The sequence below is a fragment of the Falco cherrug genome, chromosome 6, assembly GCF_023634085.1.
Source record: "Falco cherrug isolate bFalChe1 chromosome 6, bFalChe1.pri, whole genome shotgun sequence".
NCBI classification, from domain to species: domain Eukaryota; kingdom Metazoa; phylum Chordata; class Aves; order Falconiformes; family Falconidae; genus Falco; species Falco cherrug.
In genome coordinates this window covers 51,721,778-51,737,279 of record NC_073702.1, presented here as the reverse complement: position 1 = coordinate 51,737,279, position 15,502 = coordinate 51,721,778, and the positions used below count along the sequence as shown (strand labels likewise).

The following is a 15,502-nucleotide window of genomic DNA, read 5'->3' as shown; positions in this document are numbered from 1 at the left end:
GCAAAATCAGACAATACTTCCCTGATGTTCTAGACCATGAATGCAGCTTAAAATTGCTGGACTCAATACTGTGTTGCTGTTACACTTGCTCCAAGTCTGCTTTCTGGGCCAGATCTCTCAAAGGACTTAAACACGGTTTCTTTATTCTGATGATCCCATATAGACTTGTGTGAAAGAGAGATACCAAGCTGCTTCTGTCAGCCAAGATGGAGAAAAGAAACTCAGATGCTTATACACCTTTGTGAATATGTGGCTTCTTTACCCAGAATGCAGAGATCTCAAACACCAGATTTTTTGTTACTTTGAAGTTACACCAGTACAGATTCCTGTATGAAACCACAGCTGTTCACTAAATCTCAACAACATGATGGAAGCATATAAAACACTATTTCAACCAAACTAAAACCCCATCATCAGATTGAGATCTGCGATTGTTAATTTCTTCATGAAGCACTGGGGAGCTCTCTCAAACACATCTACTAAAACTAGACAACAACAATCTATCTTCAGATCTACTGCCAGTCTTCCTTTTGCTACAATCCCCATCTCCCATTTGGGAGAAAGGAAACTGCAGCCAAACATGGATTATGGATGGCCTCAGCTAATTTGCTTTTTCTTTATATTGGATCAGTCCAGACCATTCCCAGAGAGATCAATAAATGTTTATGAGTGATTCCTTGGTTCCCAGAGAGATTAAGGGATGTTTGCAAGTTCCTTACATTCTTTACAAAACAAGCCCAGAAGAGAGCATACCATGGGGAAGACCACAGGTCATTCAACAGTTATACACAGACACATACACCCAGCAAAATTTAGTATTTGTACTCAGTGTTCTTACTTGTAGAAAAGACAATCAGCAAACATTTCCCCATGGAAGAAGAGTGTAAAAACTACAAAACCCAAGGAATTAAAAGGAGGTACAAAGCTGTAAGCCTTTACAGTTTTCATTTGAGATATCCTGTAGCTGAAGATGAAAGAACCAGTGGGCAGAAGGAAATCCATTTTCTCACTATTAGAACACAATAAAAAGCTACGTGAAAACTTTCTTATTTCTGGTTCTCACTGTCTCCACTTAATTAAATAGCTGAACAATAAAGCGTAAGGCAGAGAAAAGTAACTGAGATTTAAAAAAAAAAAATCTAAATAAAGTATTTCAGATTTAAAGGTATTGCAGCATGTTGAAGGACTAGAAACCCAGTCTTCCATGGCATTCAGTACCACTGTTCCAATGACCAGGAAGCCGATGTGAACTATCTAATAAATAAGGTATTAACATCATAATGATTGCTACTTGATATTTGCTGTCGTATCTTACCCATTAATTTTCTTTTCTGTCTCAATTCTTTGTCCATTACCACCATTATTTTAAACACAGATAAAACTTCATTAAAAAATGTCTCCTATATGCAAGTATTTCAGCAGCATATGCGGTCTTCATGTATAATATATATCAGTATGAATTTTTTAAAAACAAACTATATTGAAAGCAACAAAGCTTAAAAGCCCTATCAAATTGACACCTATGCAGCAAAGTAGCGATTAAAAGTCCTGTTTAGTCTTTAAGTTAACTTACCTGTTGGTCAGCTGATGTACGTTGCTGAACTGCATCATGGCTCACAGAGCCTTTTTTCACTTGTATCCTGCCAGGTGGAGGGGGAATCACACCTGAATATGAAGCAGGGTTATCAGCATCTGAAGAATACAAGGCTGTGTGTCTTGACTCTTGCTCATTCTTTGACACACCAAATCTGGGAAGAGGGAGGTCCTTTACTGTGGAAAAAAAAAATAATAGAGCTGGCTATTTACTATACAGAAGTATGTTTAAAAGTAAAAATGCAGTTCTATGTTGTAATTAAAATTTCACACGTGCCCCAATTACTTAAACACTGAGAATGCTGCTATAGTCAAGCCAACATCTGCCAGCTGGAAAAAAACAAATACCCCTTCTGCATTATACTTCACAATTTCGCTACCCAGATTCTGGCTTTGGTATGCAAAGAGGACTTCACCTAGCTAAGTAACAGTTTAGCACTACAACTCTGCCTTAAATGCAGTAGCAGTCAGCTAACCTAGATTTAGCTAATTTTTTCTTAGTTTTGCCAACGCTTAATTATGGAAGTGCGGTTTTCAGAATTTATCTACCATTTCTAGCACATATGTAAAATTAGAATGTCTTCATACAGAATGGTTCATCAGCAAAACAAATGCTAAATTGCTGCAATATATTCAATATCACATTTTAATGAGCTCATGTCATGTTTGTATTTACAGCAGGTAATATAATCTAGTCTTACTGCAAAACCTGCAACTATTGCTTAAACACATCTGTGTGCACCTTTCTGCAACAGAAGTTAAATTAGCTGTTTTACTGGGATACAACTGAGAACATTCCAATATCACCTTACTTTGTAACAAACACCTATAAGGCAAAGTTTCTTCAAAATGCTAGGAAGTCCTTAGCTTTATGTACTCTGGTTCAGAGTAGTCCAATACAAAAAAATGAAGCTATGCAAGTCTTCAATTTTTCCCTGCAAGATTTCTACCATTTTTCTGAATCCCAACCACAACTTTCTTACTGCTCCACCGTGAATGAAAACAAACTGGATTTGCTACAGCTTACGTGTAAATTTGTTTTGCGTTGGAAAAATATTTCCAAGCACAGCTCAAATTTAATGTCTTTTGCTGACTGCTTACTTCTACTACTTTTGGTATCAAAAACAAGTCAGTGGTATTACCAACTGTATTAGAAATGAGATTAAACTGCATAGTTTATTACATAAAAATTAAAGACTAAATTGATTTGTATTCGAAGAGTTTCATTTGAATCTGTAGTATTCAACAACTATGAATCCATAGACATCTTTATGTATCCAGTGTTAAAGAATAACACTTCAGCACTTCAGTCAGAACATAAATTCTTGATTTAAGCCTCTATCACTAAGCAGAATTCAATGTGCCAAACAGCTTTCGACACAGGGAAGGAGCATGCAACACAGCTTCTTTGCTAAATTTGCAGTTACCTATTATGTGGAAACACTGTTAAAGCAATTCCTGATGCCTTCCTCATTCCTAGATGCCAATTTTCATGTTAACATTGTAACTATGTTGTGCCAGGAAAGTTATTCACATAGCTGAACAGTGAACTACAGCCACCCAGAAAGTGAAAAAATTACTGGACACAAGTGAAAAATTGTATGCTTGCAAAACGAGCCAATACAGACACTAAAACATCCAACTGACAGAGGGGAAGTCTATGGAATCAGTTGTTCCAACACAAGCCTTTGGCATGAGATACCTAGCACTGGTTCAACAAAATAATATAGAAGGCTCAGAAGGAACACAAAATACTGCCTTCTTTAAAACAAGACTAGATAAATATAGGTTTGTTTTGCTGTACTAAGCTTCTACATGACCAACTGAAGTTCTGCCATTTTTAACTACCTTCTGTCTTTTCCCTAGAACAGCAGAAAAACCTTATTTCAACACTACAACATTTATTACCATTCAGAAATCCCTCAATTATAAATCCAAGAGCTGTTCTGAATGGAATTAAATCTCAGTATTGAATAAATTAGACAGCACTCTGTACTGTGTATGCCTACATCCTTGTTAACGTTTTCTTCCACCAAAAAAACCTAAACATTACTTTGAAATAAACACTCCTCATCAATTTCTCAATTTTTAGCTTCCTGGAAGGAAAATTTTCTGGGCCAGCAAAGGAACAACAGATTTAGAGGCTTTACTACAATAACTAAAGCCAGTATTTTCACTATACTGCACACTGAGTAATCAAAAAAGGACTTAGTTAACGAAGAATCAACTGGATGGCACCTGTGTTGGATGGACTTAGTACTCAAAATTGGACTGTAAACTCCACTCAGTAACTCACATAAAGCAAGGCTCCCATCTACCTGAGACACACAGTGAAACAGAGAGTAAAAAAAACAGTAAGAGAAGGGGAGAGAAAATACCAAGGTAAGAGTGAATAACGTTAAGAAAAATCATAGAATAAAACATGCAAAGAATGCAGAGCTCAATAGTAGATGTCCTAAAATATAACGTTCAACTAATTTTATACGTTTCACTTTGAAGAGAGAAAGAATATATGGTTTAGTTTGGGATGGCTCTAACAGGTCCTCTTCAAGACCTCTTGGAGATGGACTGTGGGCAGAACCCAGCTGGCCAGGTTACTGAACCCCAGTTTTCAGGGGAAGGTAACTAAGCTCAGACTCTTTATGAGTCTTCAGCCTGCTGCATTTTAGCTGTTCAGTAGCTGATACAACCACTTGAATCATCCTAGGAGCAGGAACTTCATTGACAGGACTGGAACCACTCCAACCAAGGCAACAGACAACCAAAGCTAAAAACAGTTAGGGTAAAAATAAATGTTCTGTCAATTGTACTTGCTGTATTTAGTAGACTTGGAACCAGTTACAGAAAATTATTCCTAGAAATCCAGAAACCATTACAAGTATTTCTAGTATTGTCATTACTCAGAGAAATATATTCCATTATAAAAATTCCAATGGCTGCTGATTTTTACAGTAATGTCTTTTATATTTTGGAATTTATCCTGCACCTTCATGTCAATTTCCTCCTTCAAATTTCTTCCAATATTTTTTTAAAAGAAACAGAAAGGCTCCTTCCAGTTAAGGTATCTTACATTAAAATGAAGCCAAGCATTTAAAAACCCTGGGAAAAGCTACATACACAGATTTTAGTCTTTGTGTTCTTCAAGATGCATTTGGCAAGAAATTCCACAATTGTTTTATCAAGTCCCAGTTCTATCAGATATTAAGAGCTGAAGGTCCCTTTTCCAGCTTTCTGATTCTAGGGCATTCTGCTACAACCTGCTGAAGCTTTAGATCTGGGAACACTCATCAGGAAAATGGTTTATAAACACAGAGTGGCTTTTGAGCAGAAAGGAACTTGAATACTAGCAAGACATTGAATGAAGTCACTCATTTTTCCAAAAAGCTACAAAAAACATGAAAAGTATATATACTATTTGTATGAGGCCCGAATAAACATAACTGTAAAAGTCTACACAATGATTCTTTTCTTTTTGTATAGCTTTGTAAAATACTTCAGTCCTATCAGATTGTTTTTAAGTCCCCTTAACTATTGTTTAATCTATATCCTTTAGACACAAAAAACTTCCTTTCTTTTAATTACTGGCATACATAAGTATATCATAACATGTATTCTACAGACATAAAATCTACTAGAAAAGGCACCTCAATGCAAAGCTGTACTCCAAAGATATTGTTAAGTTGTGAGTTGTGTACTACGCTGCAAAGGGCTACAGTAGCTTATAACCCACTACATCTTAAGTCTCTTTTCATCTTACAGAGCAACACTGACGTGGATCCACTTATGTCACTCTGGCAGCTATAGCAGAGACTCGTATCAAAGCTCTTGCTGCTTTTCTGAGCTGTCTTCCCAGAATAAGTCTTTCTCCTGTTCTTATTTCACTACCCACACCACAGCTGACCTTTGAAAAATAAGACGACAGGTGTTTTGGCTGATAACAGACTTCAAAGATCTTTTACAGGTCAAGTTTTTCACTAGAAAAATCTTAAAGCCACTAATCTCTATATCTGCACTAGGAAGGGAGAGAACTGTCAAGCCAAGTGTGAAGGAATGTGACTTTAGAAAAGATGACCTTTCATATGTTACAATCAAGGCTTCATAAACAGTAACTACAAAAGCCTGCATTCTTTTCCTTCCAGTTCACATTAGTTCTATTAGTACTTTATTTAGAGGATGCAGCACACAGGTTCTCACAGTAGTAATCTACAGAATGAACTTGCACCTACACAATAGTCAGTAGTGGTTGCTCATTTACCTCATGAACACAATACTTATTCAATAAAAGTATTTAACCTCACATTTATCACATAGTAAAAATACACTCCCTCATAGTCTCTCCACATTTAAGTTACCAACATGTATAAAAAGACATACCAAACTAATTTACAAGGTTACTCTACAAGACTCTGTGAGCCAAGTGCAATAATTCTGCTTAGCAACCCAATTCCTACCCAATTTGTGATTTACCTGTATTTAAGCTTTCCACTCTTAGAGGGAGACCAGACTGGGCCACAGCAACAAGTTTCAAAGCAATATAAAATTGACTTCTTCCAAAATAGCCAAGTCTTGTTGCACCACAGAGTTCCATAATCTGAAACAAAACACAGTTACCCGAATTAAAAAAAAAACCTTAGAAACACAAACTGATCTACAGAGGTGCTTTCATACATTTAAGAGCAGCATGCCTTGCATTAAGTGCTTGTTACAATTCCTGTATACAACCTTCAGTAACAATTTCACATGCAATCCATGAGTCAGGGTATGTGATTCCTCACAAGCAGCAAAAGCACCAAGTCTTAAAACAAGTTTTTCCCAATTATCCACCTTTTCTTTCACCTAGGCTTTAGAGGCTCTACAGTTGATGTGAGAGAGTAACTGGGGTCACGTTCCTTTAAAAAAAACAAACAACACAACACACAAAAACCCCAAACCCAAGAAAACATGTGATAAATATCCTATGTCACTATTAGCTATTCCGTCAGTAGCTACATTGTCCATATTCAGTAACTGCAACAGAAAGTGAACAGCATTCAACATTTTTAGTATTAAATTTGTCAGATGTAATCCAGAAACACAAAATGAAGACTTTCAACTAATTCACAGACAAAATTGAACAGTGTGTTACTGACAAAGTTAGAGAACTGGTAAATTTCTCCCTGAAGAATTTCAATGACAAGGTTAGAATTTATAGAGTGAAAAAGCTAGACAATTGCAAATGATACCTTCCAGCCTTTTCCAATATAAGCTTGCTATAGCTCAACTTTTAACTTATAAAATAAACCCATAAAGCATTCATTTAGAACACAAAGAATTATCCACACATATGCAACACATGGATTTCAGCATTGAAAGAGAATGCAGAACTTCAGGTTCTCTGAACAGTGCCACAGGTGCCTTTTCATTTAAGAAATACAACAAAATAAAGTGGTGTTACCTTATTCCCTTTCTTCCCCTGGCGTTCTTTATAATGGAAAGGTATTTTTCTCTTTTGTTATGGATTTTGAGAAATTTTGGTCCCTCCAGACAGCAGCCACATATTCAAACATACAGACTGCACACCCCTCCACATCTAAGACCTGCAAACTTGCTGCAGCTGTATTCCTGCTTGTGCCAGGTCACATAAGGTACTAAGCATGACATATCCCAAATCAGACTCTCCCAGCTAAATGATCCAGACTGTCTTTTTATCTACCTAGCAGTCTCATCTTGATTGCTACATTCCAAATGAGACACAAGGATGCTCCTGGATACCATAGTGAAAGCCTTATTGAAGTCAAGGCAGACAACACCACTGCTTTTCTCTCCTCAACCAGTTCTACTCTTTCCATGGCTGCTGACAACCTGGTTGACAAGCACCTTTCGTAAATTCATGTTTGCTAATCCTAATTACCTTTTTCACCTTCATATGCCTAGACATGGCTTACAGGCAGAATCACTCCACCATTTCTCAGGGACCAAAGTGCAGCTGACTAGTCTGCAGTTCCCCAAATAAACCTTCCTGCCATTTCTGAAGACGGCTGCAACATCCTTCTCCCATCATCGAGGCCCCCACCCCTGATCTCCACAACTATTCCAAGAGAGAGCTGGCTTGCAATGACATTAGCTAACTCACTCAGCACCCTCAGAAACATGCCATCTAACCCCATGAACTTAATATTTCCCAAGAGATCCATCAATCTTCTTGTAGTACTACTAGTTTCTCTACTTCTATCCCATCTCCAGGCACAAAGGCCCATAGGACCCTGTCTGTGAAGATCAATGTAGAGAAGGCATTGAGAATCTCAGCCTCACCAACATCCACAGGATTGATTTCCTCCTCACCGTTCCCACCAAAGCTCAGTCGTAAGTTTTCTGGCAAATCTGGTCTCTTGACACATCAACACATTTTCCTAACTATGCAGACAGACTGTTATGCGTCTTAGAGAAAGCTGTCCTGAAAGATTTCCCAGCTTTCAGGGGACACAGTTCTCAAGGGCAGAGGATCCCTACTTGCAGGTAAATTCCAACTGAAAGAGTCAACTACATTTTCACATAGCAGTAATCGAACCACATGATCCACGAGAAGTTGTCTGTATGCTTCAGCACTGCTGAAAGAAGAAATAAGACTTCAGCAACTCTGTACAATCAAACGGATGGGTTTATTAACTACAGCTGAGCTAAACAGGTCTCAACAAAGCTGCTTGGGTATCTGTGCACCAGGATTCTGGGCCCTCATGAAAGTAAGCTGTTGTAAAACCTGTCAAGAGGAAAATGTGGGAAGCTGACAAACCTATAGTCTCAAAGAAGTCCCAAGAAGATCAGCAGGTCTAGGGCTGTGCCTGCAACTCAAATCCTGGTGGACAGAAGCCAGCTGCATTAAATCACTTGGCTGCGTCTGCATTATACTTCCCATATTGTCCTACATACTTTTTCATTATAGTATTTATGCAGCATGATGTCTGGACATAAGTCAGGAGAAAACAGGGCATTTTCTAAAGGTCATTAACCTAAACAAAATAATTCAATACAGTTGAATACAATATATTAGTTTCAATGGGTTAGCTGGTCTACAAGAAGTGCCACAAGGAAAGAAGTGGCAGTGTAAATTAACAGGTGACAATTCATACACTCTGAGGCATCAACATCTAAAATAAATTGCCTATACCCAACCTAATGCCAAAAATAATTACACTAACTTGAAATAATTGGCAGAACTAAATCAGTGGAGATTCAAGAGACAACTAGCAATCGGAATCAGTGTGACAGCAACAGTAATTTTTTTTTTTTTTAAAAAGCACTGTGTCCTGGAAGACTGATGAACATCCAGGTACCTGACTACACCCAACACAGAAAAAGCTTGTGGATCCAGTGGCCTAGCACTGACAGATGAACAACTGAGCAGGCTCCAGAAAAGCTTCTTATGAAAAGAACCAATGACACAGGCATTTGGAGCCTATGGAATCATCAGGCAGTAATGGTTTGGGGCAATTTCAAAGCCAGTGCTGGACTGGAAATTATCTTGTTTGGAGCTAGTCAGTACTGCCAATTTAAAAAAAAACCTCCAGTTAAAAACAAATTAAGCTACCAGAGCAGTTAAGTATTAGAAAGGAAAGACAAGCATGGATTCAAAGTAAATAGATATAAATGTAGAAAATACACCAGATGTAGTATCAAGAAAAGAAAAATGCAAGGATACAAGAAAAACCCCAATCCAACCAACAAAAAAAGAACATCCTTCTGCTGCTGAACAAGTAGCTGTCAAATCTACCCATAGATAGCTAAAGGAGTCCTCTATTTCAAACACAGAATGTAGCCCCACCAGAAACATGACTGAAGGTTGGGTAGGATCACTGAATGCAAACATCTAGTGGAGAGTCCTCTGCTGACTGACAGCATGCTTGAACATACTCAAAACAGTCTACCTATAATCTCCTTGAAGGAGGATTTAAACACGCAACAGGTAATAAGATATACTGACAGAGGGGGGGAGGGGCAAGGAGGAATAATAATTAAAAAAATAGTCAAGGGATTGCTTCTCTGAGATTTATGTTTAGAGCTTTCATCTTCTTAAGGAAGACAAAGGATAAGCAATTTCATTAAACTCTTCAAGGAATGCAGAGCCATATTCAAGACAAAATTCTCTATGGCTGTTTTCATCTCCTTAGATACAAAGATCCTGAGGTCAAACTAGTGCAATTAACCTGATTAAGGCCAACAGCTCTGTGAAGCTCCAGAATTGCTGGAAGCTGTTGATGCAAAAAAACCCAACACTCAGTGCAGTAGTTGTAAATTATGAAATTGCACACTCAGTCATCATGTTGCAAAGAAGTAACAGCAGCATCACCAATATCAGGAGCTGGCACAGATCAGACATGCACAGGAAGCAGCATGTTGACGAAGAGCTCTATTTCAAGCACACACTCCTAGAACTCTTACAGGTTTCAAATAAGAGGTCCTTGAACTTGGAAAGGTTTGTGAACCAAAACAACTAAGACTTGAGAACCTTTAAAAATTCCAAGTGAAGTGGAACAAATCACATCTCTATCAAATGTGGTCAAATGCACTTTCCAGAACTCAGAATACCTCTCTGGGAGAACCTTCCAGAATACCGCAATGCCCCTGCCCCCAGATTTTTCTGTAAAGCAAATCAAGCCCATTACCTGTAAACATTATTTATGCAGAAGTACAACAGTATTTGAACAGGGATGACTTCAATGGTAAAACAATAAATGAAGCAACATACATGCCACCTACATAGTAAAGACAAAAAAATATTTCAACTGTTTGGAGACAGTTACTAAAGTACCTACTGTTCCATACCAGAAGGTGTTTAAGAGGCAAGACTTTAAGGCAACTTTTGAAGGCTGGAAGTTACAGCACACACTGTGTAGGCTGGCAGGAGTGAACACACTTACTGGAGGACCTTCTGTATCACCTCATCTGAACTAGGACATTAATACAAATCTATCCACTACCAAAAAAAAAAAATAATCAAAAAATCACATATTGGTAAGAAGCCAGAAAGAAGAACTGGGTTTCAGAACATACATTTTGGTCCCGATTTTATTAACACATTCTTAATTTTAGGTATTCTAGTAGTCCTACTGTCATGTGGCAGGAGTTTTCATGTTTGTATTGTTGGTCTAAGACTTAATAACCACAAAGAAACCCTACGCAGAATCACAGAATAGCTGGGCTTGGAAAGGTCCTCTTGAGATCATCCACTCCATGCCCCTTGCTCAATGCAGGCTCAGCTACAGCAGGTTGCTTAGGAAAAACGCTATCATGTCAACAATATTATTTCTTGTATCCCATACACAGCAATTCATTGATGAGATTTCTAAGCTCTTTGCAAACTTCAGCATTAAACAGATCATAAAATCATGGAATCATAGAATGGTCTGAATTGGAAGGGACCTTGAAGATCATCTAGTTCCAATCCCCCTGCCCATGGGCAGGGACACCTTCCATTAGATCATGACAGGATGTTTTTCAAATTAAAAGTTTATTGGAATACAGCCTCAAATTGGGTGCTAGAATATGCTGTCCTACGAAGCTGCTCTCCTAAGTCATGTAATCCACTCACCTCAGCTACAACAAAAATTAACCATATCTCTACAGTGTAAGGTAATCTGGGGATGTATACGGGAAGCTGGAAAAAAAAAAAAAAGAGGAGTATTTCCTAATCATTGCTACTGTAGCAGCAAAAACCTGACCCTCACATACCAAAGACCTATGAAAAACTCCTTTATACTTTTTTCTAGATTGAATACATTTCTTTCCTCACAATTATAATCTTGTTATTCTGCAACCAATGTTGAATAGATCAACTCCTGTCAGTTCATTTATCTCAATCTGTCTCACTAATTACAGAAAGCTGTGTCAGTCTGTGGTCTAACTACAGTCTCTCACCTATCAACTGGACAAAGCAATACTGATTAGTTATTCATCAAGAATTTTTAACTTCTCTTCAGAAAAATCTTACTTGACAGGTAGCTTCTCAGATGCAACAGTTGTTGACATCACTACATAGCAGGAACAAGACAGAGAACTGACAAAGATCCTTCTTTTGATGAGTTATTTTTACCCAAGTCAAGCCTCTGACCCAGTTCTCTGCAAGGCTCCCACAAATCATGACACATGGCGACACCCACGAGAAAAGAAAAACTGGAGACAGGACAAAAAAGAGCTACTAAAATAAACAGTCTAAGTATTGCTCTGCATTCTACATTTCAGCACTAGTAGCAGTATATGACAAACATTTACACAGTCTTACACCTATCCGAAGATCACTTGCAAAATGCATTTATGACGAATTCAAGAACTACTACATTTAATGCAGAGTGTGAAGTAGGAAATGTTCATGTGCTGAGAAGTATAAATGCATGTATTGGAGGCAATGTTGTCTTATTAGGTATTTAAGAAGCACAGCAGTAAGTATAGTTAATACTAAGAATTCCCAAGCACGAGGTGTATTTGGGACAGCATTGTATTTCATTGCATAAGGAATAGTAAAGTCTTCTTTTAAATCCTACTGACTGTTCCATGAAGATGGAACTCAGTCAACATCACAAACCTGGCTTCAGAACACAGGCCTTTAAAGAAATAAAACCAATAGTATTGGAGGACTTCCAAGATGACACATGCTCTCTCACAATGAACTATTTAGAGTCTCCTACCGTCTGAGCCTCTCCTAATACTTCTCCACCCTTGATTTTCACACTGCACATATCCACAGTGGAAACAGACTGCGAAAATACCAACAGGAAGAAAAAGTTACTCATCAGTTTGGACAATTAATTCTCTATAGATACTTTGAACTAAACCTTCCCATTTCACAGGTCATTTCAGCTTCAAATATACATGTATTTCAATCAAATGAAATTTCAGAAATAAAGAATTAGCTGTTCAAAAAATGACCCAATATTTTAAGCCTTAGAGAAATTATTCTGCCCCTGTACTCTGGGATCTGTTTTACAAGATGCCCACTGCCTGAGCAAGGGCTGGCAGATTTGGAGTCATACTTTCACTCTGTTAATACAAAAGCAACAAAAAGTGCTGAAAATTTAAAACTCTGACTCATGACAGATACACACAATACATACATATCTTAACAAGTGAATACATTGAACACCATGAAACACACACACAAAAAAACCCCACAAATGTAGAAATTTTGCCTCCTTTAGTTTCTGAACCAATTATATTTTAGGTCATTCCTGACCTCAATCCATTCCAAAAGTGGTCTGCAGCATCTCTTCTTGTTCCTGGTAGCACACATGTTCGCTGTGGATCAGCTGCATTTACCAAAGACACTTCCCAACATAGTAGCTCTGATTCTTCCATTTGGAATCAGTTTGTGGTCTTGCTAACAGCTCTTGCAAAAGCTGTTATAAGCCATACACATGAATCTTACCCACAGAGCTCCACAGCTCTCTAGAGGTCAGTGGTTCCCTTCTTGATTTGGTAGTACACGCTAACTGCCATCAGTCAATCCACAAAGATGAGGCAGATGCACCCTACATGCAACTACAAAAAAATTCAAGATACTGATTTAAGAGGGGTTATTTCTCTGAAGATCTAGAGCCATAGACTGTCCTACTTGACTGTAACAAACAAACTGTTGCCAAATACCTTCAAAACAAGGACAGAATAAAGAAGCCTATTCCTTTCTGACATGTTCAATAGCACCAACAAAGGAAAATCCAGACAGCCTGATGAACACTCACTTAGAAAGCAACTACCATCCACGCAAGTAAAAAGTCATAGCTGAAGACCTTGAGGCACAGTTGCTCTTTGCTTGCATTAAGATTTCTCTCTACTGTTGTTCTTCTGGCAGAGTAGGTGCTCATGAGAAAGGCACCTTATAAACAGTAATGGTAATAAAGCAGCAAGAAGAACTGGAAATAAAAAAAAAAACAACAACAACCACTGAAGCAGCAAAAGGCAGTCTGCAAACCTACAAGAACCATTTCTAATTCTTGATGCATAAAGAGGTGGTCTTGGAAGTATTCCACATATCCGTCGTTTCTTCCTATGCAGTTTTACGTTACTGATTAACCTAAACAGCTCTTCCCTCCTCTGCTTTCAGCTGCACAGTTCCCCATTCCTGAGCACTAACTGTTGCTCATCTATCTGATCACACACTGTCATTACTCCACACAGCCAGACAGCAAGAAGTTCCTGTGTTAGTCACCTGCTCTTTCATTAAGCTGAATCTATTTACTGTAAAACCAACAAACACCTCAGCAGCTACAAGGCACATGGGAACATGTGGCTGGTGCCAATAGCTTGTTCATTTGACTAAATGTCTTGTAAGGCTGCAGCCTCAAAAAGTTGTGTTCTTCAGCTTTAAGAGGGGCAAAACAGGTAGAAATGAGGCAACTGAACAGAACGTCACATCAAGAGCACTTGCAGCTCCAACTTCTTTGCCTTGCTCAAAGAAAACCTACTTAGAAGGGAAAGATATATTCATGATATCAGGTTGCTAAGAATTGCTCTCAAACAACTGCCTCAAAAAAACAAAAAAAAAAAAGAAGTGTCTCCTCTTTCCTAGGGGTTCCATAAAACTCAAGCAACAGGAGATGAAGAAACACACTTTAGCAGGAACTCTCAGTGCCTGAGCCAGCCTGTGATGATCTGGGACTCCAGGATGACACTGTAACTTCTGTGAAAAACAGTAGCAGCTGTAGTATCCACCTAAGCCCTAAGAAAGCATCTAGCTTCAGCAGGCATTGGAGAGATACTTTACAGCAATAATACATTTAGTATTTCAAATTATTACTCCAATAACAAATAACTATTTGGAGGTCACATGGATGTTCTAACTGTGGATGCTCCCGCCATACAGCATTAAGTTGAATATTTTCCTGCAAAAATTCTACTTAAGTGCTAACTGTTGACGAGAGCAGCATTCAAACATTTTCACTTCTTTCACACTCCTCTTATAATTATTCTAGTGATTGATATTCCGTGTTAAAATTTATTCTCTTTTTTTTAATATTTTCTCCACATATCACCTTTCATCAATATGCCAGAACAAACGTAAGACATAAAAGTCTTAAAGAATGAACACAACCTTCTGGCTTTTTGCTAATGTAAAATGAAGATTAAGACATTCTCTGATCCCACAGTTAATGGTCATGCTGTGGCCTGGCCAAATAGGACTGCTCAGATCTGGTCTTGTTATTCCTGAGCACTTCCACAAAAGTTGACCTGATGCTGCTGTGCCCATTACCTTATACTGCTTTCTGATCTCAACCTTTTTCCTCTGAGCATCAATCTGACCAGTGTTAATTAGTTACTTTAGACTGCTCTCCTCCTCCCAATAAGGCCTACAAGTCTTAACAATGCATCTATCAAAGTTCAAACAAACCTTAGTTAAAAAGTTCTAAAACCTCCACTTTTACAGAGGTACACTGGAACTCAGAATACAGCTGCTAACCCTAGGGTCTTACATCATTTAAAACATTTTAATTCAGAAAAAACAAGTCATACAGACCATTGCAGTAAGAACAGATTTTACTAGAAGATCCATGACTACTCATCTAAAGCAGGAATAAGTTCACACCTAATGCTAAATTTTACACAGCTCAGTCCTAGTCACCCTTTTCTGGGATTCCTGAAGTTCAAAGACGCATTTGAAACTGAGTCTAGTTGAAACTACTCATTGAGTAGACTTGAGTCTACTCATTGCTCTGTTAACACACCTCAGGAGCATTTTAGATGTCAGAAGACAGTAATTCCAGAAATTCAGGTCAGACTGTCTTTTCCAAGTCCTTTAAGCTATCAAAACAGTTCCTATACAAAGACAGTCATGCCTAAGTTACAATGTATTTTTTATATACCAAGCCCAGGGGATAATTTAACTCTTTAGACACCAACCCCAGCTGGAAAAACAAGCAAGTTACAAAACATGATCTTCAACTCA

At 38.1% G+C, this 15,502-nt stretch overlaps 1 protein-coding gene across 11 annotated transcripts in view; it reads right to left on the bottom strand.

Annotated features, from left to right (window-relative positions):
• Positions 1-15,502, bottom strand: part of REPS1 (RALBP1 associated Eps domain containing 1) — a 70,008-nt gene that overhangs the window by 47,331 nt on the left and 7,175 nt on the right. For 10 of the 11 annotated variants that reach the window (XM_055713064.1, XM_055713054.1, XM_055713055.1 and 7 more), the window contains exons 2-3: positions 6,061-6,184; positions 1,574-1,770 (exon numbers count right to left, since the gene is read on the bottom strand). In XM_055713064.1, coding sequence (XP_055569039.1) covers positions 1,574-1,770; positions 6,061-6,184 — 321 coding nt within the window. Of the gene's footprint in view, positions 1-1,573; positions 1,771-6,060; positions 6,185-15,502 lie in introns of those variants that run through there. The other variant, XM_055713065.1, reaches the window with a different exon arrangement.